Below are 22,255 nucleotides of genomic sequence, written 5' to 3'. Positions count from 1 at the left end.
CTTAAGATGACGTCGTATCTGAATTACTTCGAAAGAAGCTTCTCGTTTTATGATGAATGTTTCTTTGCCTTCCATTCCCCGTCCTCAGCGCTGTTTACATGCTTTGGGCATGGAAAAAAAAGCCTGAAAAATTGGGCAAATTGCCTTATTGGATTCCAGCCAGAACACTCGCCAAGTTAATTTATAGTCAGCAGGTCTCATATAAATAGACAGACTGAACTTCTTTCCTAAAACATTTTTTGTTTGTAAGAAAATCAGAGATTATTGTGAAAGGATATCTTGATCTATAAGTTAGTAAGAATACAAAAAGTAATGTTTTTTACTATAGGTAAGGCATAAAGGCAATAGTTCGAGTTGAAGAACGCAAATGACTAAAAAATATGATATTGCTCTACTTTAATCACGTAAAAATTGCAATTGGATCAGTCTTAACAACCTTATTTACTACATTAACAGTTGCGCAGCTGCAAACTACCCATTACAGTGTGATACTTGAGCCAGACAGTAATATCAAAGTCCTTGTCAATGTCGATAATCAGCGCTTCCCTTTGACGATTGATCCTTACAGTATTGTCTATCAAGGGGGAGCACCTGTAGCCAAAACAGGTTACTTTTATGAGATCGTGGATAGGCAAACAATGCAAATTACATCCTCAGAGCCATTCATACGAGCGCCAGTAGGAGCACTCGATCCACAATTATCACGGCAACAAGACGTGTATCACGATTTTTATAATCGCTCGACGAATATCCATACCATTGCCTCCTTACCGCAAATCTACCCTCCTCTATCCTACATATCTCGCATACCCTCTCAACTACATAATCACAGTATTATTCCTACCATTCATCTTTATGGTAACGAAACAGCTGCAGAACTTCTATTGCATCCACCGACATTGAGAACGCCAACAAACAACCAAGCTACGAGTCTTACAGCAACTGCTCCAATCGAAGACGGAGATGATGATAATGATGCTGACGAAGACCAAGCAGTCGAGTTAAACATGACATACTATGGGTAAGACAATCCGTCATCTCATTAACAAAAAATGGATAAACCACTCACTTTTTCCTCCTATGGTGAACAATGACTTATAGTCTACAAGACTCTCAATCATTCGAAAACGTGAAAGTTTCTATCGCTGGTCGAAGTTCACGATCTATGCCTAAACTCTCGTACAATATCAAGTTACCAAAAAGTTATTATTTATATGGCTATAGACAGTTAAAATTACGATCCATGGCATTTGATGCCTCGTATGTTCGTGAACGGGTAGCCCATGCGGCATTGAACTCAGTCGGTGTTCCCACATCGGATTTTTCCTATGTTAGGTAAAAAAGAAGGGAATCAATAAATCGAAAATCATTCGATGTAACGTGGCGTCAGATGGTTCTAAGCAACTTTTCTTTCTTCTTTTTTTCTTATCGTAGAGTATTTCTTAATACGAGACCTATCGGTCTCTATGGTTTGGTTGAATCATTCAGAGATTCTTGGGCCAATAACGAATTTGGTTCAGGGGTTCAAAAATTTAAAGCAGGTCCTCTCTATCAGGGACAAGCTGTCAATGCAGATGCCTGCAACTGTTTCAATAAGAATACCCAATGTGTCAGCAACAGCCGTATTGCTACTTCTGATTTATCTTTCGAACAGAATATTACTATGTACGGTATGGGTCAATATAAAATCAAGGCTGGCCAAGGTGGAAAGCTGACGAATATAGATTACGAGCCTTTGCAAAGTTTCACAAGCTTCCTAGCTACCAGTTCGAATTTAACGAGTGCGCAAGAATGGAACCTACATCTAGACACCACGGGATTTACTAGAGCGTAAGTTGCCGAAACAAGGTTACAGATTCCTGTAATATCTTTCGCTAGCTGATTTATTTTCTCTTTCGTATTCGATAACCACACAGTATGGTTTTAGAAGACTTATTAGGTTTTTCAGATGGCTACATGACTTTAGCAGACAATTTTGCTCTTTACAATATTCACAACACACTACGTATGATATATATACCCACCGATTTTGACATGAGTCTCGGTTTAAGCCTGTTCAAACAAAACTTGATGTTGAGTGGTGACTATTCCGAGCATCCTGGGTTTCGCACACGTCCTTTGACCAACAAACTTTATTCAAATCCACTATTGCGCCAAAGCTATCAAGAAGTGCATCGTAATTTAAGCCAGTATCTTGTTCATCCCTCTGTTATGTACCCTTTTATCGATAGCGTGGTCAACATGATTTATCCTGATGTGCTATGGGATCAAAGCCTACATAAACATTCCGACGAACGTTATCGTCGATTATCAGTTGCTAATTTCTCAAGCGTTGGCTTGGATTGTATCGAAAAGATTGGATTGTCATCACCAAATTCTTTGCAAACAAATGTACCAGTACCAGAAAATATATTCGACTTTAACTCTTCGCTGTATGGCCCAGTTACTTCAGACTTATTTGCCAGTGTGAAAGGCTTCATCGACAGAAAGAGTAAGAATGTCAATAACTTTTATAACGTTTTAATTAATAATAATAATGTGCAATGATAAGCTAGACATAAGTTGTGCATTATATAATTCAACTAGATTGCAATAAAGCTCTTATTTATTTATCATTATGTTTTTCATTCAAGAGCTATCATTAACAGAAAGATGATATTCAGCGGCAATCACAAAAAAATCTTGGAGCTTCAGTTTTATTAATTAAGCATTGCTAAATTGGAATTGTTTGTGTATATAAAGCTTGAAAAGAAACATATTCATACAGATGAACAGCAAAACGAAAAAACTGATCTCTTTTGTGCCGAATAAGACACTCTATTGCGGCAGCTTAATGGTCACAATTCATTTATGCTAGTCAAATTATGCTGATATGCTGTCTTAACTTTTGTCAAGAAGTAGTAGCAGTGCTCCCATACAGTTGAGGTGACGGTGGTGGGGGATCGATTTATCAGTGATCAGACTATGTTTGATTGATACACTCTCTTTGTGAGTTAATTAGAAACCTATTTTATGAATACGGAAACGATAAAATAATCCAGCAATGACCAATACGAGAACAATCCAATGCAGGTAGAGTAGATTTGTATTTATCAAATTAGCTAGCATGTAATCTGTTCTAACACCTAATTGTGCTGTTATCCACACCACTAACAGTAATACGTATCCCGTCATTCGATGGTATTTCCATAACTGCTTGCCTCTTTCAACGGAACCAAACACGTAGCGAGGAATCAGAGCCATTATGACGCCAAATATCGCCTGTAACCAAACATAGATAAATATAGTCAAGCCCATTTGGCCATGGAATCTAATAGCATATTGTCGGTTGTCACGTCAAGGGTTGGTAATGAAAATTGCGTTGAATAAGTCTGTTACATAGCAATGATTGGTTGTTTTTTTTTTTTGTTTGTTTTTTCCTACTTACGATTGGAAATGAGGTTTGTTATGTAATTGCTTGTTATAAAAGATACATAAGAATCCAATCAACAAACAGCCACTGCCTAACACTTGAACCAACAAGTGCCATCGAAACCCTTTTTGTTTTGTTTCAACTGTTGCTGGTGTGGGCTGCAGCAGAGCTACACCTTCCGTTATACACACTAAAAAAGCTGTCATGAAAGTAGGATGATAACTAAACAGACTGAACGATGGAAGACGAACAAGGACCGATAGAATGAGAGCAATGAATAAAATGAGGCCGAACACAATACTCCCATGAGCTACGCTCATTTGTCGTTTAGATGGTTGGAACGGCCAGTATCGTCTATGGAGGCTGCTGCTGTCATTGGCGTTGATAAATGGTGAAGTAGTTTGAGGCTTTCTCATTGTGCTGTCTCCTTCCGCCTCGTCGTGAGATTGAAACTGCGTTACAGCATGGGCAGGTGAGTTGTAGTAGACCATATTTTCAAGCAAAGAAGATGGATTGGAATCAAATTTAGAAAGAAGAGGAGTGGTTTCTTCCCTGATTTCCGCATTATTACTTGATGATCCCTCATAGCCACTTGCAGAAGGAAGATTAGAAAACATATTCTGAGGGTCGTTTTCCATCTTCTTTTGCTTTTCGTTCCCCTTGTTTAGAATTAATAAACGAAGCTGCAAGCTACAATAAAGTTAATAGAGAATATGCAGCCAATGCAGAAAGAAGTGGAAGAAAAAAGGGAGTTTGAGAAAGATGGTGCGTACAAGTTCTTTAAATCCAATTTAATAAATCATTTTGCTTTTTTCAATGAGGAAACAGCGTTACTAAGAAAAAGCACGCCATCGCGCAAATTGTCATACAAGAGCCTTTCAGTTTCTGAGTTTGACTCCTTTCTGCGAGTAAGGTGAGAGAAAGAGAGGATAGCAGTTGAGCATACAACTTAAAAAAGCAGTCTTTAATAATGATCATTGATTGAGAGATATGATATGGAGGTGAGAAGCGAGAGATATATGTCGTTGGTCACTGTGTGTTTTGAATAGTGATGCGTCAATAGTTAGGTGTACAATTTACAAATGAGAAGGCGTGAAAAGGTCATACAAAAAGAAAAAAAAAAAGAAACATTATAGGTGGTGCAGAAAATAAAGCTAGACAAGGCAGAAAGTGCATATGTATTAAGTATCATCTAATCTGAGCCCTTCTATTCGGCGTCTTCGCTCATTTTTGCTGATTTTCTTGGTGCACGTTTATTTGGACTTTCTAATGCTTGTGGCTCGATAGGATCAGGAATGCTAGCTACAATATCTTTCAAGAAATCAAATTGCTCTACTGTTTCAATAGTTTTTTTCCTGGAAAAATAAACAAAGTGTTCAATACAGTGAGATTTCGGTCGTCCATGTCCAAAATGCAAAGATCTCACTTACAAATGAGCCATAGCTAAGCGTTTAGCATTTCTTTCTCGAGATTCTTGACATGCTTGATCTATCAATGACTGCATAAATAGCTCTAACGCTTTAGCTAGATTAACAGGAGTAAACATGTCAGTATTTCGACAAAAGGCACTCTATGCCTCTAAACTCTTTATTAGCCTACAAATTAGAATGGGCGTTGCTTGTGCCACTTTTCCAACATCTTCATCCAACTGCATAATTTTTTTAATGCGAGCCTAGAAACACGATGTATAGACAAACAATTATTTAATATAATTCTGTTCAAATGTAGGTCGGTTTATAAGCTTTATATGAGATTACTTACAACGGGGAACTTTGTTTTATATTTCTTTTTCATTTTATAGACGTTGGTAATTTCAAAATTCTTTGATCGACAAAGAGAACGGACAAGAAAAAAAAAAAAAAAAAAAAAAAAAGATTTTGAGCAACAGCACGCGCTTTTCTATTTTCAAATATTTATGTTACTGCAAAACGAAAAAAAAAGGACATTGTATAATGCATAATTGCACACTAAAGCCAAGAAAATCAAAAAGAGCTGTTTGAAGCGTTTGTTTACGCAAAAGATGTTTGTAACATCAAACTGCCCTTCTTTCCAGAAATAACGACATGCGAGATCGCTCGTTTTTAAGGATAGATGGTATAGAAATACCTTTTTCAAAGCCTCGTGTATATACACTCAATTGTAAAATGAAAGTTTATTTCTGGTGCAAAAACAAATATATGCCTTAACGAAAACCAGCAACCTTTGGTTTCTTTTTCTTCATTTTCGGAACTTCCTTCTTCCTAGAACCAAAGGCACCCGGTACGGGTTGTGTTGCGATTTCATTGATAGAGGGTACAGTTGAGGGTTCAGGTATAGAGTCGACAGGAACAGTCAGTATCTCTGGGAAGATTGTCGTAGGGTGATCATTTTCTACTCTCTTTTCGCTTTTTTGATTATATTCGATGGATTCCACTCGTCTGTTTTTAGAAAGTATTGTTTCTTCAACGTCGGGGAAGGGTATATCAGCGTAGTTGGTATCATCGACTTGCCAGTCTTCGTCTAAGAAACGTAGCGTACTGTTTGATAACTCGGTATTTGGAAGACTGTTGTTTTGAAGCATGATGCCGGAGCATATCATGTCCTTTTTGTATACTTCGTATGGTATTTCTGTAACACCCACATCAGGAAGTATTAAATTGGGTTTGTGTATATAGAATTGTATTTTCTCGTATTCTTTCAATTGATGGAGAAACTCAATTAATTTGTCCGTACTGTATTTTTGAAATTCATCGTCTTTGAACAGTTCACGACTAAAGAAGTAGGCAAGCAAAGATGTTTTTTTCAATCATTCGAATCAGTCTCCAATATACTGTTATAGGAATATTATTCAACATAGGAATACTTACTAGGATCGAGTAGTCGGCATCTGTCTTACTGTGGCTGAGAGTGCGCTTTTCCGATCGCCAGCAATCGGTTTTTCATCCTTGTACGATTGGACATAGTTCATTACTTTCTGTTTGAGTCGGCCAATAGTCACATTGACTAACTCTGCCTCTGAGACAGGTACTCTGCCGACATAAGGTAACGCTTTTCTTCTTGCCGTCTCCATGAGTGATAATAGTTGTTTGCTACTGCAGGAGTCTTCTTCAAGTGAAAATCTTGGGTATCTTGACAATTCGACTTCTTGTCCTTTTACAGCAGCAGCATCATCATCAATTTCAAGGTGCTCTTGCTTTTTGAAATCAATGTACTTTACTCGCAGAGATCCATCTTCAAACAGTCGGTAAATACTTAGAAATGCATATCTACCGTTATTCGCTCGTCCAAGGTCATTGATTTCACTACTATTCGAAGGCATGGCTGGTATGACTGCCAATCCAACACTTGCTAGCTGAGCGGAAGGGGAATGATGTATTGAAATTTGAGGTAGCTGTAAATGATAGGTACCGTTATATTGTAATTTGCGCTCAATGTCAAGCGGTTCAGAATCGTAATGAAAATCGGTAATCGACAAGTGTTGGGTTATATAAGAGAAAAGTGTAATACGGTCTATTCACCATTAAATAGAGTGTCAGTGACATTTTGACTTTCTTGACAAAAATTAGACGTATCCCCTTTTTTCTACCTACAATCGCCAGTATCCTTTTTTACTTCTTCAAATTTCAGTAAAGAAAAGCATGTTTCGTCTAGGCTCTGCGGTAATATCATAATTGGGTGTTTATATGCAGATGAATCAATCACCACAACATAATCCAGTGTCGTGAAGCAAAAAAGACGATGTCCAGGTTTGCCACTTGGAACTGTACTGAAAGAAGTGATACGATCCTTCTTTTTGAACCTTTTCCTTTTCTTGTTCTTCTGGTGGTCTTCTTCAGAAACTGCTGGATCGATCGTTGAGAAAATCAACCTTTCCATCCTAAGCGATAGACCGTCCGGCACCCATTCTGAGACGGTCTCTGGTGTAGCGACAAGAAAACTGGTAGCGCTAGGACCGAACCCACAAGATGCCCATCGAGAAACGTACGTCTGTGTCACTTTATTGTTACCAGACGGTTTCTCTTTGGGTAATGGTATGGGTACAGTCCATTCGTGAATAACATTATCATCTGCCGCATCGATGAGGGCTATGTATCCATTGTTCGTAATAAATAAGAACTGTGTGGGTACGAAAGGACTCATTTCTACGTGGACAGGCATAGAATAGTCGATATCAGCGTTGTTGCTGAGAGTGCGTTCTGCTAGATTCAAATGGTATATTTGCGCGATATGAATTCCACTATGATCCTTTTGTTGTTGAGTGATTTTGAATAGATGTAGGGTGGAGGTGGTTCTTACAATAAATAGTCTATAGGGAAGAGTGGTAAAAGGTGACATGGTGATTTGTCGTATTGGCCATTTGAGATCAAAGTACTTTACAACATGAAAAGAGTCAAAAGGTAAATCGAATGACTCGCTGTGATCGGTTGCCTGCGGTGAGAAGGGTGCTTTTTGACTTGAAGTAACGACTAAAGTGGATAAACTTTCGCCAGCACTGAAAAAAGCGAGGACTACGTTGTCTGAGTCATCTGTTATCAGTAGAGAATTGCCTCGCAATGGATCGAATTGTTCTTGCCGCTTTTGCACACCAATATAATCAGTAAAAAGTTGTTCCCAACGAAAACTACTAAGTGTATGCTCTGCAAACTCGGGTGCTACTTTGAAAATTTCACCAACATTCTTTTTGGTTTTTTTTTTTGAATTGAGATCAGTGATCCGATGCTGTTGACAAAAGTTCCACTTTGCAAATCCTGACTTTTTTTGTTGGTACTTACCAAACGAGCCGCTTTCTTAGAAGTAGGTACAAAGTTATTGGTTCTTGCAAAGACTTGCTTTTCTGGATAACTTTGTGTATCTGTTAGATCAAAAAAATAGTGAGATCAAAAGTAAGGAGGCGGCGATCGATCGTCGAAATGCTTAATGACAGCACCATGGTTTTGACTTACAATGAGGGTTTGCGTCCAAGCGATGTGATTCCAAATCGTCCTCATCGATCTCTATTGGAGTCAAATTCCATTCTCTTTTCCGTCTTGAACGACGACCCATTGGTATATTCTTTGTGTTTGCAAAAAGAAAGAGGATGGTTACTTTTTGGGCTTTTCAAAAAAAAAGAAAGTTGTCAAAAAAAAAGTAGCTGAGTTTTTTCATCTACTTTTTGATGTGTGTGTAGTTGTCAAAAAGTGAAATTTCTTTTTCTTTATCCCTCTTTACGTTAAAGAACGGCAGTTCCCCTACACACACACCCTTCACTTTTTTTTCAAATTGTATTATAGTATATTTTATATCGTTTTTCTCTTTTGGAAGGTCTTTGTAGCTTCCATAAAGTCCTTCTTTGGATACCACAAGGTTTCGAAAAGAGAAAGAAGAACCACCGTTTTTCTTGATTGGAAAGGTTCAAAGTTACAATTGAACTTTAAGGAATTCAGAAAAGGCTTCAATGAAGCTACTGTGAAGGATTTAAAAGAGAAATGTAAACAATTAACGGATGTACCGATTGCTTCAATGCTTTTGCAAGTTTCAGGAGGTAAATAACGAAAATGAACGACCCCACTGTTGGGACCTTTCCATGGTGCTTTAACAAGTCCACAACATTTGAAATACTCAAACAAAAAGAACGTGCTTTTTATGATAGCCAACATGAAGGACGATACGGCTACGTTAGCAAGTGTTGGTGTTCATACTAATTCAGTGGTGACGTTAAGTGGGGAGAAAGCGGATGTAAGCTGATGTCAGATGTCATTGATGGTGTGGAATAAAGGGGCTCATCTTTTTGCTTTATTTTCACTTTTGTGCACAGGAATCCGTCGTGAAGCAACAAACGGCATCGGGCAATCCTGAAGAATATGCTTTGATACAAAAGATTCATCAAATTGTGAGCCGACTCAGTTCTACGTTAGAGAAAGAAATAGACGAATTTGATGAGCAAATAAATGCGTATGCCAACAATGATGATACCATGACGCTAGATGCAGAAGAAGACGCCAAACAAAGGAAAAAATGGCAAGAGAAAGGCATTTATCTATCAGAAACCATTATGCAAGCCCTGATAAAACTAGATTGCGTAGAATGTCCTTTTGATTTTGAAACGGCTCGACAAAAGAGAAGAGAAGGTGTCAAGTTATCACAAAGACTATTAGAACGAGTAGATCAATCAAGAGCAAGACTAAAGGATGTGTTGTCAGCTAAACCCATTGTTCTTCATGACGAGCGCAAAAGCAGTAAGAAATCTACTGCTGCTGCTGCTGCTGCTGCTTCTCCAGCCAAAAAGAAGAAGAAGAGAAATAAAAAATAATTTATTTTTTTTTTCTTTCCCCTTTTTTCTGACATAAAAAAGACATTTACATGCTTTTTACTGCGTTTTACCTCTGCCATAATCAAAATTAGCACGGAGAGATATTTTCCTGATTTCTTTGTAGCGTTTCAAAGAGGCGATACACAAGAAAGGAAATACGGAATATTATGCGACAATGGTTTAGAATAACCAACTCCACTATTTTTCGGCCATTGATCTCTTCATCATTTCTTCTTTGCCGTTTTCAGCAAAAATCGTGTTATACAACAGCCATTACTTTTGACATGTTGAGGCCTTATCAAAAAGATTGTATAGAAACAACTTTAAGAGAGTTTGAGAACGGCTGTAATAAACAGATTGTATCTTTGCCTGTTGGTAAAAAAAAAAAAAAAGAAAAAAGAAAAAGAAAAAGCTGTGTTGTGATCGTCCGTCCATCCCCACCATGGAGCTCATCGTTCTTTTTTTTTTTTTTCTATAACGATGAAGGGAGTGGCAAAACTGTCGTCATGTCTAATCTTATACCCAAAATCCCTTGTCCAACCCCCAAAGCGACAAAAGTGTTATTGCTTGCTCATCGTACTGAGTTATTAGATCAAGCTTACAATCAAATTACTAGATACAATCCAAACTTGGTAATAAAAAAAGATGGTTGATAACGTATAGTTCGGAACATTCGATAGGACTGATGTTTGAATATAGAATGTACAAATAGAGCAAGGGAAAAGAAAAGCTGATATAGATAGTGCGGATGTAATTATCGCCTCTGTACCTACCTTGGGTCGAAAGCCCACGGAAAAGTCGCTCAAGGGATCGACTCGTTTGGAACGTTTTCAACCCGATCAATTCAAAGCCATCTTGATTGATGAAGCACATCATGCTGTGGCAGATACCTATACCTATATCCTTGATTATTTTGGCGTTTCCAATAAACCTCGTGGCGGCGACAACGACCTTCACCAGAAGACCGAGGATGCCAGAAAAGAGCTTGCCGATATCACGAACGTCAGCGATAATACAACCCAACAGAACACAGACTTACTCTTGTGGGGTTGTACAGCTACTGCGAAACGACATGATGGACTTGCTCTGAAAGCCGTCTTTGACAAGATTACCTTTCATATTGGATTCATGGAGATGATTGAACAAGGCTATTTATGTCCCATGCGAGTCACGACCGTTGATACTCAAGTAGACTTGACTCAAGTCAAACTGTCCTCCTCCACGGGCGACTTTGTAAAGACACAATTAGCCGAAGCCGTGAATACCAAGACGAGAAATCAAATCATTGTCTCCAGTTGGCGGAAATATGCACAACAAGGCGCTGCGATAAACGATCAGGAGACTGAGATCAGGGCAAAGAAAGAAGCCAAGGAAGACAAGGATGCTCAGCTTTGGAAAGTAGTGAAGAGGGAGTTGGACGAGGAGCAAGAAGAAAAGAGGCAAATGTCAAAGCTGAAGAAGGAGGCCGAGGACGACGAAAAGATAAAGCTTTTGAGCAGGAAGAACGACATGCAACGACAGTCCACGTTGGTTTTTGCTGTGGATATCCAACATACGGTTCAATTATGTAATGCGTTTATCGACGCCGGTATCCATGCCAAATGCATTACCAGCAAAACAAATGCAGTAGAAAGAATATCCATATTGAAAGAATTTCGTGAAAGAAAGTTACCCGTACTTGTGAATTGTGGTAAAAGAGAAAAAGAAACTTGGTTTTTTTATCTGGGGGTGATTGAGATGAAGAATGTGTATAGGAGCTAACTCTTTCTTGTTGAAATTAAAAAAGCCATCTTGACAGAAGGCACAGATATACCTAGTGTGGACTGTATTTTATTAGCGCGTCCAACAAAATCCACCACACTCTTTCAGCAAATGTTTGGTCGTGGATTACGTCTTTTTCCCAACAAGAAGGATTGCCTGGTGATTGACTTTGTGGATAACTTTAAACGGACAGGACAGGCAGGTGTGATTACGGTACCGACTTTATTAGGACTAGACACATCGAAAATGGTAGTCAACAAAGACATTTTAGAATTAGAAAAAGAAGCTTTAAAGACAAAGGAAAAAGAAGACGATAACAAACATACAGACATTGACAAAGAAACAGAGGAGGAGGAGGAGGAGGAGGAGGAGAAGGATGAGGATCTTGACCGGATCAAGATCCGTATTACGGAATACGACAGCTTACAGGAGCTCATTGCTGATTTTTCGGTAGCCAAAAATGTGCGTGCAGCCTCTCATTTTGGCTGGGTTGACGTCGGTCAGAAGAAATGCGTATTGCATGTATTGACAAAAGGATTTTTGGTTCTTGAATATGAGACGAAGAGTCGGCTGTGGAAGGGAACCTTTCGCTATGCGAATACGAGCCGCCATATTTTCTCAAAGCCATTTCAGATACCCTTGGAAGCCTCCGATGTATTCAGTGCGATCAGAGCAGCCGATTCTTGGGTGGTGAAGAAGTTTGGCAATAGTGTCAACCCATTTTTGATGTCGAGAAAAGCACCCTATCGGTCGACAAAAGCGACACCGGCACAAATGAAAGCCTTGGCCAGGTACAAGTTGAATATCGCCTCTGCCGATGCTGAAGCGAAAGACAGGAAGGACAACAGCACCGGTCTGAGCAGTGGTCAAAAGCCTAGTCTTACCAAGGGACAAGCCATGGACTTGTTAACAAAACTCAGGTTTGGTCAAATGAATCTATGGAAGCAACAATTCAAGTTGGAAAAGGAAGAAAGAAAAGCAGAGGAGCAACGTAAGAAAACAGCGGTTCTAGCTAGATTTATGGATGCAAATACAATAAAGCCAGCAGCATAAGCGAAAGACATGACCAACATCGGGGGGAGAAAAAAAAAAAAGCGGAAAAAGGTTGCCATCATTGTGGACATTCTTATAGATACGCATCCACTACATTGAGCGATTCATGGAGTCATCGCATGTTGGCGACCTATTTCTGTTGTTGATTTTTCAAGAGGAGGAGGAGGAGGAGAATGTAACATGGATCAAAGTTTGTTTTGTTTTTTATGTACAGTTAGAGTGAGTGTCGTTGTCGTTTTTAATGACCCTTCAGAAGTAGCCGCACTATATACAAAAATAAGTTGGATTTTAGGATCCACCATTGATATAAATACAACCGTTTTGCTTTCCATGTATTCATCAAAAGGGATTTCCGACGAAGCCATAAGCGTTTCTCAAAGATAACATGATGCTGCTTTAACATGTGGTTGGAGGAGTAAGGAAACAGTGGGTAATGCGGATGGAAGTTATATAAAAGTACAAGGGTGGCAAAGAATAAGAGACGGTAGAGTTGAGGACGATGACGTTTAGGATACGGCTGGTGGTGGTGCTGGTGGTGGTGGTGTAAACATCGATGATGACGCGTTTGATGATCATAGCCGTGGTTCGTATGCGTTTTGCTCAAAGGATGTAAAGGATGAGATAAAGAAGAGGACGGTGGATGCTTGTGGAGCGTGCCAGTCACCTGGGAGTTGGCTATGTTACGGTCTTTATAAAGTGGGGTGGTGGTCATGGTGATGGTATCTTTCTTGGGGGTATCCTGCGTGGTAGCATGCTCTGACTTGAGCGGGTAATGGTAGTGATAATGATAATGATAGTGGCAGGTGTTGCTATGCTGCTGCTGCTGCTGCTGCTGCTGCTGCTGTGCCTGTTGTACATTGTTGTTTTTTGTGGATGCATCTTCTCGGAAGGAGGACGTTTTCGCATATTGAATGAGGCGATTCATCGTCATTGTCAATGTATATTGGCTGTACAGATACCGTTTCTTTTGTTGCTGTAGACGATGAAAGATACAATCATCCTCATCTGTATCAAGTTGAATGACAGTAGGTACAGTGTTTTGTGCTAAACTGACTTCGGCTTCGCGAATTAAATAGCTTACGGTCTGATTCATGCGAGTAATTAAGGCCTCTTCTTCTCGTTCTTCATCATCATCATCATCTACTTGTACAGTTTCAATAGATTGGCTTGATAAAACATTGCATGAGGACGACGATCTTGCTTTACTAGGATACCATTCCATTTTTTTCTTTAGATGAGAAGAAAGAACAGTAATTAAAATGGTTCCTTACCGTAGAGGGCTATGCGGTGATTTCTTTTTCAACATGTCTAAAAGATATTGACTTTTCAGCTCGACTCTACAAAAAGAAGAATAAAAGGGTAAGGAAAGAGACTGTGATCAATGACGGTAAACGAAAGAAAGACGCCTCACCTTTGATAGTAATGTCGATACATGGTCATCATAAAATAGATATCTTGTATGGACAATCGAAGAGTCAACAATAATTCATTGATTTCATCCAACTATTCATTAGAGTAAGGAAAAATAAAAAGGTTAAGTATTACATACCAAACGAAAATTAAAAAAAAAAAAAAAAATCAGGTGATGGAATAAAAAAAAAATGAGTCTTTATACTTTTTCAGTCCATTGCTTTTCAGCAATCACCGTTGAATAAGAAGGCGGTGGTGGCAGGGAAAAGTAGTTTTCATGGCAATTATTTTTTTGTTCTGTATACAACTGTTGGTTTCTATCTAATATCATAAAGAAGTCCCATGTAGAATGGATCTCTATTCTATTGTGTTGTGCTTGAAAAAAGAATTTGAAAAAATAAAAATAAAAATGAAAGGCGAAAAGAAATAGAGAAAGGAAAAAGGGAATTGGATACGGTACCTGAAATTCATTGCCTTTATGCTAAAGAGGTGTGTACTGCCACGACAACTGTTACTGTGCTGATGCTGCTGCTGCTGCTGCTGCTTTGGTTAAATGCAGCAATTGTCTATAGAAATAATTCCGTAAATGCAAAAAGAAAAATGCCACTGTGTAACATTATTAGTGACACTTTATTTGCCATTTCATTTACGTGCACACACACACACACGCACACACATCGGTTTCTCATAAATGCACACTTTTTTTGCAAAAGAAAAAAGCACAGGATGTGCCGTTGTTTTTTTTCTTTGTCAAATAGTATTGTGTTGGGAACAAGTATTTAAGCTTTTCTTTTTTGTAAGCTTTCAACTTTTCTTGAATATAGCTTTTCAGGAAATAGGGTTAAAAAAAGGGCTTTTGGGAATGTCTAGGATTTTTAGTCTTTATCAAAAATCTATATGTACACATTTGAGAAAAAATAAAATAAAAAAAAAAAAAAGATATTGGCTCACTAACTTGATGCAACTCATCCGCACAAAATGGGAGATGTTGGAGGGGGGGGGGGGTATTTGGCTTTGTTTCATGAAAGGACAATGTCGGTTATCTTAGTATCTTGCGTAAAATTAGGAGGGGTGATTGTTATGAGAGGACGAGGAAAGTGATACGGATGATGCTGCAAACGGATTGTTGAAAGAAGAGGTCGAAGCAAAAGACGGGGGCGGCGCTCCACCTTTCTTTCGACTTAATGCTTGTGAAGTGTAATAATCGGGTGTTGTGAGATAGATAAATCCTTGTGGCTGTTGCATAGAAAGTTGATTTGTACTGGCCAAACTGGGAGAAGGAGAAGCGCTCCCATTGTATCCCAATGTGGAAAGGGAATCACAACGCTGCTGTTGGCTCAAGAGAAGCGACGAGGCATATTTGCCAAACGCTTCATTGTCATCAAAGAACTTGATCCTCTTTTGGTGTACGAGCTTGGATTGGTATCGATGTAAAACCCAAAGTCCTGATAAGACGATCAGTATAAAGAGGACAATCGCCAGGGCAAAGACACCCCAGGACCAGGCAGGAATTGGATGAAAGATATCCGGTCCGTCCACACAGACACCTTCATTCGAACAGGTGCCTGACAAGCATTCGCGGTCTTGGTGACAAGGAAGACCGTTTTGTTTGGACCAGATGCAAGTGAATGAATCATGATTATCACAGTAGTGACCATCCGTACAATTGTCACGAATGATCGTTTGTTCCATTTCTACACCTGTCGCGTCGTTCGTAATATAAGTTGTACTGTGCATGTATGTGTAAGTTATAGGTGTAAGTAAAATGACGGAAAAGGGGTTGTTTGTTTTTTTTGGAAATGTATACTTACATGTCTATTCCACAATTGCCACCCAGTGGTGCGGCTTTAACAAAGCAGGTAGAATTGAGACAAATAGAATGGATAGTATCACACTCATCATCTCTTTGCTAAAGCGGGGGGTGCAGGACAGATGAAAGAATAAAAAGGTCGTGTAAGCATCCCACGCATGGTCTGGATTCGCGTATTATACTGAAATAGACTGTATACGTTACAATTTCACAGTGAGATCCAATAGGTACTTTCTCTGTGCATCTGGATTGATTGTCTGGACAAAAGGTTGTTCCATTACATCTTTCGGGAAATGCCCTGAAACTGATATTCCATCTGATACATGCACAACAGAAAAGGCAGATACTTTGTTTTCTTAGCCATGTATGTCTCTTTTTACTTTCAGGCTTCACTTTTATTACCCTCGTAGATAGTCTGTATGGGCACATCCTTTATATTGACACGTACTCGTCGATGGGTCGCAGTAAAGGTAGACATTATCACATGCATCCTCATATTGCCAACTTTTTCTAAGCACACAGAAACGAAAGATTAACTACTTGTTTCAGAAGTGGAGAGCGCCTCTTTCAATAATAAAGAGGAATCGGGGGGACATGAACTATACTTGTATTTGGGCTTGGGATCACATTGCTGTCCTAATTGTAAAGCTTGGGCGTGTGACAAGTAATAGACAATGCAAAAATGAAACGCCAAAAAAGCTTTTAACCTTGTCTTCATCTAGAATTGTGATCTGACACGATTATTTCTGTCAAAGGTCAAGACGTAGAAAAAATTTATAAAAAAAAAAAAAAAGAGGAAAGGGAAAAGAGAGAGAGAAGAAGACTAGGCGTAGACATTGACATTAAATAATATACAATATGACAATGGTACTAAAATTACTCCATTTGGAAAGCCTTTGACGTTTTCTGCAAGTGATCTAGTTACTACGTCTCGTTAAAAAGTTGAAAGCATCACGCAATTCGAAACCAAATATCTCTTTTGCAAAGAACGCTTTCCGGGGTTGCTCCAGACATGGCGCACACACAGACACGGGTCTCGCTTAATATTTAAAAAAAGAGATTCCTGTGATGTCAACCTAAGCGACTGCTTTGTGTTAATGATTATAAAAATAAAGAGGGACGGACCAAAATACAGTATCAAATAAATAAACATTTTTTTAATTAAGATGAATTCTTCCCGCTGACTTCTAAAACCTCCTTTTTTGTTTCATTTTTTTTTTTTTTTTTTTTAAGCTCTCATCTCCATCTCCTTTATAACTCGACACAGGCTGAGCCGTCTGTAACGACATCCAGCACCTTGTAAATCACTTTGAAATCACCATGTTGTTTAAAGATATCAATGGCCGCTTTAGCAATGTCATCAAAGTTCTTTGTGGCCAACGCTAAAATGGTAGGACCTGCTCCTGACAAACAAATACCCAATAATCCATCGTGTTTTTTATAGGTGACCTGACTTAGCACTTGAGGTAATCCTGGAATGAGGGTGGATCGATAAGGTTGATGAATTTTATCTTGCATGGCGTTGTAAATGAGTTCCGGGTCGGGTGGTGTTTGACTGAGTGCCGTTGTCAGCACGGCTAATCTCTGAAAATTGAATACCTACAAGACCCAAAAAATAAATAAATAAGTAAATCATTTGTCAGCACATTGAAAAACAAACGCCTTTGCCGAGTGCATTCAGTCCTCTTGGCTATAACACACACACACACACACACACACACACATATCCACCACGACTACTACTACTTTACAATATCTTTTCTTTCATATTGATTGGGTAAAACAGCTCTTGCTTTTGCTGTGGCCACTTGAAATTGAGGAATGATAGCGATACATTTGATGTCTTTGCTCCAGCCTAATCGCACATAATGGCCAATCCCCAACGGTGGTTGTGGCATGGCTTCTTGCTTTTCTTTCTTTTCCACAGCATGGCTCAGTAAGGTTTCCGAGCTGGGCACATGCTCCATGACACCGGGCTCCAGCTCTCTCAAATAGGAAGCGACGAAACCGCCCATGAGCGCAGCAGCGACATTATCAGGATGACGCTCAATCATCAAGCAATAGTCCAAGAGTCGATCGTGCGACAGCTTGAGGTTGCCAAGCGCGTTGCCGAGAAGAACACCGCCGACCACCGCGGCGCCTGAAGAGCCCAAACCACGTCCCAAAGGAATGGGATTATCGACATGAAGATGAAGAGGGTTTGCCGAGAGTTCAAAGATACCGTTGGCAGCCAAGACGTAGAGCGCCGTCTTGGTAATCAAATTGTCCTCTGGGGTCAAAGGGACATCGGTCGCACCCTCACCTGAATAGGTCATCTTGAAGGCAGGAAGCTGACTGCTCTTGTCGTAAATGGTAACGTCAATGGTGAGATAAAGAGAAAGAGAGATACCAAGGACATCGAATCCTGGACCGATATTGGCGGTTGAACAAGGTGATTTAATACGGAATTTTCGAATAGGTGCTGAATTCATGGTATGGATCGACTTGGCGAGGACGAGCTTGATGACGTTGTCAACGAGAGGGGGGAAATGGGATGTTCTATGATAGGGAGGGGGGAAAAAAGGGAAGGAAAGAAGGGAGGGAGAGGTTTAAATTAAAAAAAGTGACTGCGCTACAATTGGATGAGCTGTTGTTGCTCACTTTGGAGGTCATGCGTTTTCATTGGTCATGTACCAGGTATTCACAGGATATACGGGTAGTTTGCCTACGAGGGAGGGCGGGGCGGGAGGGTAGAGCCCATCCTAGGTTAAAAGAGAACCTTTGCCCAGATCACTCGCATTGGGGGTGGGAGGGGGGAGGGGCAAATGAACGAATTCACCCACAAAGCACGGCCCTTCGTCACAGGGGAAAGGGTTGTCTAAAAATCCACATTGTTGTACTTGTTGTCAATGTGTCAATGTCATGGTCTATCATGCATACTATTTCATTTGAACCAGTCAATGGTGAATGTACGTTATCTACTATCGCCTACACGTGGTAGTCCACTTTTGTCATTGTGTGGCAGAAATGGACAACGATAAAGCGCAGTGAAATAGAAAGGTTACTTTTTTTTAAAAAAAAAAAAAAAAAAAAAAAAAAGAAAGTCAAACATATGCCATTCCAGAATTTGGGATCAGGACAAAGGGAAAAAAGAAACAACTGTTTGAGGGCGCAATATTACGGCATTTTTTTGAAAAGAAGCAAAAAAAAAGCGGATATTCCTTAAAAGGTATAGTATCGTTTTCCTGCAAAAAAGGGATAGTTTGTTATATCACGATAAAAGATGTCCTCCATTCATGCACAAATATTCAAAAAAGAAGAAGAGAGTGTGTAGACATTGTATTTATGGTAAGGCTTTGATTTGAACAAATAAAATTTAATCATGTGATACAAAAAAGGAAAGTGAGTTCTGCTTGTGTCCCCTTTCACGGACTTGCAGTTAACCTTTTTTCAGTTTAGTTTTTGATTTATGAGTGTTACAAAAATTTCAACGCAATAAGGTTACATAAATGCTTCCTTTTTTTTTAATACTCTAAACATTTGTCCCCCTCCTTATGTTTGTGCACGTTAAAAATAGAGAGCAAGCAATGCAAGGGCGTTTCTCTTTATTATTACACTACTCATGAACAAATTGACTCTCAACCACGTGCCATTTCGACATTTAGAAAATCCGAATATGGATCACCTCTGTTGTTTTTGGGAAAAAAAGAGAGATTTCTCTGCAGAAAAAGAGAAGGAAAGTATAAAAAAAAATTAAATTTGGCTGTGTGTTATATCCATGGTTGTTTTTCCGGTTAAAAAAAAGGCGTTCATTTAGGGTTCATGGGGGGGGGGGGTTTTAAAGATAAGTTTATTTGAAGCTTTTCTTTTTCTTTCTATGACAGCTAGGATCGAATATTGTATGTGTAAGATAATAAAGAAACCGGCTATAACACAAACCAAAGATGGAAAGCCATACGAAGGGAGAAGAAAGGGTCAATGAGGGGAGAAACGAGGTCTATAAAGAGAAGAGAAAAAATTAGGTATATTGGATGTTATGTTTCTGATAGACACATTCAACTGATTTGATTGGTTACGAAAAGGTTAAACTTCTTCAACGCCCTCACCAGATTTCACACTCACACAGACACACTTGTCCATTAACTAGACATAATGTATATAACCACCACAAGCTGAATTCCAACGACTATAAAAGGGATTTCCATCTCTCTTTTTTTTTGCTTTTTCTTTATTCTTTATTTTTTTTTACCTTATTATTTAAAAAAAACCAAACAAACAATGAGCCCTGTGAATATGACATACCATTATAACGCTACTACTTGTCACCAACAACAGCAACAACATAACTACAATCCCTATCAAGGTAAGGAAAGGCAGTTGAAAAATATATAAAAAATAAAAGATAAACTGACTAAATCATATAAATAATATGAATATATAGCCTCTCCTTCAATGTCATCTTTTTCTTCTTATCATTATCAACAACAGTCTCCATATTATTCTCATCCTCCGGAATCACAACCCTATCCATCTTACCGTCGTCATCGTCAACCAAACTATATCAGTAGCAATAGTAGTGTGACAAGTACGAGCAGTAGTAGCAGCAGTAGTAGCAGTAGTAGCTGTGATAGCAACAGTCATCGTTTAGGCCAGCTTAGAGCTCAGCTCGAACTTGCCCGAAACTTCTACGACGATTACGAATTTTGTCCTTGTCCTCTGTACGATACCGATGCCTCTTTTGAACACCGTGATCGTATTCAACAACGTTATTCGCCTCAGTCTTCTCCCAACACATCGCCCAAATCGTTCAAACGAGTGATACCCATCATTAATCCTGACAGTATGACACCCGTCAACATTTACACTGCTTAAGGCTCGCTTACTTGCTGTCTGACTATATAACATTTTTTTGTAATATTATCTTTTTTTTTTTTTTCTTTTTTTTTTCGCTATATATACCAATCAAATTTTCATTCACGTTTTCAAGTCGTTAACAGAGCATATCTAACACAACATTCAAATCTGTGCAAGCAAAACGTTTCGTTTTTTCTTTTCCCGCATATTCCTTGCATTTCTATTTTATTGTTTCATCCCTTTTTCTATTTATTTTGGTTTTTTATATAAAGTTCTCCCTAAAATAAAAAAAGTTACAAGTTTTTGTAGCACACGCGCGTGCACATACACAGTATCGACGTCAAGCATGAGGTGCTTTCTTTTTCTTAAAACAAAAAAAAAACAAAAAAAAGAGTGTGAACCACAAAAAGAAGCTTTTTATTCATCAAAGCAGACCATCAGAGCGATGGTTCTTATGTTGTTGCATGAATGAAGCAGACAATCCGCAGTTGCTTGACAAAGTGAAGCTGGGAACACTTAAATTTAGCTACAGCTGTCAAGCGTGCCGAGGTCTCGAGAACCTCATTTGCCAATACAACTGTTATTACCGTTAGTCCCCTTTATTTTATTTTATCTTATTTTATTTTATTTTAAGGAGGGGGAAAACCGACAATAAATTGCTTTAAATTACCTTATAATTCGCTTTCATACTGTTTGCTTTAGACGAACAGAATAATGGATTTTGGAAAACACCATAAATACTTTTTAGATTTAATCATTTTATTTTGAGATGAATTTTTTAAAATTTGAACTCATGCGACGAGGAAACAAGAGCAATCACCAGTGCGCTTCACTATCTTGTGTCCCTGTTATTGAGCAAACTCTGTTCAGAAATATCTTTGCCGTGATGACCGGAAATAGTAAGAAGGCACCGGACGACATCAAAGAACATTTCAAGACCTTCTGTGACCTGACGACTTAAGACCCGCAGCTGTTAAAAAGTATAAACTACTCAAGCGTTCTTTCCATTGCCGGTAAACAGTACGAAACACTCACCAGAAACGACGTACATGAAACGTGTTGTCTGACAACAATTCTGTAAACTTTTGTAAAAATTGGACGGTAGCAGAACGAAAAAATGAGCACATTATATCTATGGAAAGAAGCAGGGATCAAGCCCCTCATGGCCTGCCTCTCTCTCTAGAAGTAATGCTCAGGCGTTTTGGAGATTAGCAAAAGAAGCAAATGTGGATGGCTACAAGACGGGCAAAAAAACTGAATCTGACCTTACAGATATGTATTACTTTAAGAAACTGGGCTTCAGGTCATGGTCAAAGTTTACAACTGGGAGGAAGCCACTCGAGCCAGTTTACCTCTCACTATCGATGAATATCTGACGAGTCAAATATGTAATGTATGCAAACATCAAATTTTGGAGAATGTTACGACAGCAGCATCAAAGCGAAGAGTATATGCTGTATTGCAGTGCAAAGACTGTAATACAGTTTGGAATCGCGACGTTCATGCTGCCAAAAACATCCATGCTATTTTCATGTTTGCTTGCAGTAAATGACAATCACAGACCTGCGGGAAACGAGATTAGTTCCACTTTCATGTGTCATGGATATCACTCCTTCACACATACCTACAGTGTAAATTGTAATATATTTATAATGTAACCAGAGGCCGAATGCTTACTGTTTCTACCTCATTACGCAACTCACAATTC

General features: G+C 39.0%; 9 protein-coding genes across 9 annotated transcripts; 4 read left to right on the top strand and 5 right to left on the bottom strand.

Moving 5' to 3' along the window:
* Positions 1-280: 280 nt before the first annotated feature.
* Positions 281-2,633, top strand: BDF20DRAFT_479121 (coth protein-domain-containing protein). The gene is made up of 4 exons (XM_053075548.1): positions 281-1,021; positions 1,102-1,335; positions 1,435-1,830; positions 1,917-2,633. The coding sequence occupies exons 1-4, from the start codon at positions 381-383 to the stop codon at positions 2,545-2,547; spliced, it is 1,902 nt and encodes a 633-aa protein (XP_052936037.1). The 5' UTR covers positions 281-380; the 3' UTR covers positions 2,548-2,633.
* Positions 2,634-2,997: 364 nt separating this feature from the next.
* On the bottom strand, positions 2,998-3,732 carry BDF20DRAFT_819513 (eukaryotic cytochrome b561-domain-containing protein; the record flags this gene model as incomplete). The annotated part of the gene is made up of 2 exons (XM_053077465.1): positions 2,998-3,310; positions 3,428-3,732. The coding sequence occupies 2 exons, from the start codon at positions 3,730-3,732 to the stop codon at positions 2,998-3,000; spliced, it is 618 nt and encodes a 205-aa protein (XP_052936036.1).
* Positions 3,733-4,619: 887 nt separating this feature from the next.
* Positions 4,620-5,206, bottom strand: BDF20DRAFT_912710 (histone-fold-containing protein; the record flags this gene model as incomplete). Its single annotated transcript, XM_053083982.1, has 4 exons — positions 4,620-4,767; positions 4,843-4,936; positions 5,012-5,084; positions 5,174-5,206. 4 exons carry the CDS (start codon positions 5,204-5,206, stop codon positions 4,620-4,622), a joined length of 348 nt encoding a protein of 115 aa, XP_052936035.1.
* Positions 5,207-6,792: 1,586 nt separating this feature from the next.
* Positions 6,793-8,550, bottom strand: BDF20DRAFT_478939 (uncharacterized protein). The gene is made up of 4 exons (XM_053075547.1): positions 8,335-8,550; positions 8,164-8,243; positions 7,004-8,068; positions 6,793-6,901 (listed from the first exon to the last, which is right to left on the bottom strand). The coding sequence occupies exons 1-4, from the start codon at positions 8,432-8,434 to the stop codon at positions 6,875-6,877; spliced, it is 1,272 nt and encodes a 423-aa protein (XP_052936034.1). The 5' UTR covers positions 8,435-8,550; the 3' UTR covers positions 6,793-6,874.
* A 463-nt stretch (positions 8,551-9,013) lies between these two features.
* BDF20DRAFT_820243 (uncharacterized protein) lies at positions 9,014-9,680 on the top strand (the record flags this gene model as incomplete). The annotated part of the gene is made up of 2 exons (XM_053077523.1): positions 9,014-9,106; positions 9,186-9,680. The coding sequence occupies 2 exons, from the start codon at positions 9,014-9,016 to the stop codon at positions 9,678-9,680; spliced, it is 588 nt and encodes a 195-aa protein (XP_052936033.1).
* Positions 9,681-9,764: 84 nt separating this feature from the next.
* BDF20DRAFT_478909 (P-loop containing nucleoside triphosphate hydrolase protein) lies at positions 9,765-12,613 on the top strand. Its single transcript, XM_053075546.1, has 5 exons — positions 9,765-10,055; positions 10,167-10,312; positions 10,380-11,370; positions 11,467-11,643; positions 11,713-12,613. Exons 1-5 carry the CDS (start codon positions 9,848-9,850, stop codon positions 12,492-12,494), a joined length of 2,304 nt encoding a protein of 767 aa, XP_052936032.1. The 5' UTR covers positions 9,765-9,847; the 3' UTR covers positions 12,495-12,613.
* A 693-nt stretch (positions 12,614-13,306) lies between these two features.
* Positions 13,307-14,353, bottom strand: BDF20DRAFT_867556 (uncharacterized protein). The gene is made up of 5 exons (XM_053080903.1): positions 14,110-14,353; positions 13,906-13,997; positions 13,766-13,831; positions 13,576-13,699; positions 13,307-13,499 (listed from the first exon to the last, which is right to left on the bottom strand). Exons 1-5 carry the CDS (start codon positions 14,233-14,235, stop codon positions 13,428-13,430), a joined length of 480 nt encoding a protein of 159 aa, XP_052936031.1. The 5' UTR covers positions 14,236-14,353; the 3' UTR covers positions 13,307-13,427.
* A 613-nt stretch (positions 14,354-14,966) lies between these two features.
* On the bottom strand, positions 14,967-18,185 carry BDF20DRAFT_973868 (uncharacterized protein; the record flags this gene model as incomplete). Its single annotated transcript, XM_053085048.1, has 8 exons — positions 14,967-15,174; positions 15,256-15,633; positions 15,716-15,813; positions 15,919-16,030; positions 16,117-16,224; positions 16,320-16,350; positions 17,034-17,313; positions 17,466-18,185. The coding sequence occupies 8 exons, from the start codon at positions 18,183-18,185 to the stop codon at positions 14,967-14,969; spliced, it is 1,935 nt and encodes a 644-aa protein (XP_052936030.1).
* Positions 18,186-19,891: 1,706 nt separating this feature from the next.
* BDF20DRAFT_867549 (uncharacterized protein) lies at positions 19,892-20,652 on the top strand. Its single transcript, XM_053080902.1, has one exon. It carries the CDS (start codon positions 20,146-20,148, stop codon positions 20,563-20,565), a length of 420 nt encoding a protein of 139 aa, XP_052936029.1. The 5' UTR covers positions 19,892-20,145; the 3' UTR covers positions 20,566-20,652.
* Positions 20,653-22,255: the final 1,603 nt, after the last annotated feature.

The sequence above is a fragment of the Mycotypha africana genome (genome assembly GCF_025528875.1).
Source record: "Mycotypha africana strain NRRL 2978 chromosome Unknown BDF20scaffold_5, whole genome shotgun sequence".
Taxonomy (NCBI): domain Eukaryota; kingdom Fungi; phylum Mucoromycota; class Mucoromycetes; order Mucorales; family Mycotyphaceae; genus Mycotypha; species Mycotypha africana.
This window is presented reverse-complemented; position numbering and strand designations above follow the sequence as displayed.

Bases quoted from the DNA above. Each gene is read 5' to 3' on its own strand.
- BDF20DRAFT_479121 (XM_053075548.1), top strand. From the start codon at position 381: ATGATATTGCTCTACTTTAATCACGTAAAAATTGCAATTGGATCAGTC. The intron at 1,336-1,434 runs GTAAAAAAGAAG...TTCTTATCGTAG, and splicing joins TCGGATTTTTCCTATGTTAG to AGTATTTCTTAATACGAGAC. The intron at 1,831-1,916 runs GTAAGTTGCCGA...ATAACCACACAG, and splicing joins ACCACGGGATTTACTAGAGC to TATGGTTTTAGAAGACTTAT.
- BDF20DRAFT_478939 (XM_053075547.1), bottom strand. From the start codon at position 8,434: ATGGGTCGTCGTTCAAGACGGAAAAGAGAATGGAATTTGACTCCAATA. The intron at 8,069-8,163 runs GTAAGTACCAAC...AAAACCAAAAAG, and splicing joins CTAAGAAAGCGGCTCGTTTG to AATGTTGGTGAAATTTTCAA. The intron at 6,902-7,003 runs GTAAAAAAGGAT...AATGGTGAATAG, and splicing joins CTTTACTGAAATTTGAAGAA to ACCGTATTACACTTTTCTCT.
- BDF20DRAFT_478909 (XM_053075546.1), top strand. From the start codon at position 9,848: ATGCGACAATGGTTTAGAATAACCAACTCCACTATTTTTCGGCCATTG. The intron at 10,313-10,379 runs GTAATAAAAAAA...GTTTGAATATAG, and splicing joins CTAGATACAATCCAAACTTG to AATGTACAAATAGAGCAAGG. The intron at 11,644-11,712 runs GTGTGATTACGG...AAGACATTTTAG, and splicing joins TAAACGGACAGGACAGGCAG to AATTAGAAAAAGAAGCTTTA.
- BDF20DRAFT_867556 (XM_053080903.1), bottom strand. From the start codon at position 14,235: ATGATATTAGATAGAAACCAACAGTTGTATACAGAACAAAAAAATAAT. The intron at 13,700-13,765 runs GTAAGGAACCAT...ATGGTATCCTAG, and splicing joins TCACCGCATAGCCCTCTACG to TAAAGCAAGATCGTCGTCCT. The intron at 13,500-13,575 runs GTAAGCTATTTA...AACTTGATACAG, and splicing joins TTACTCGCATGAATCAGACC to ATGAGGATGATTGTATCTTT.
- BDF20DRAFT_867549 (XM_053080902.1), top strand. From the start codon at position 20,146: ATGTCATCTTTTTCTTCTTATCATTATCAACAACAGTCTCCATATTAT.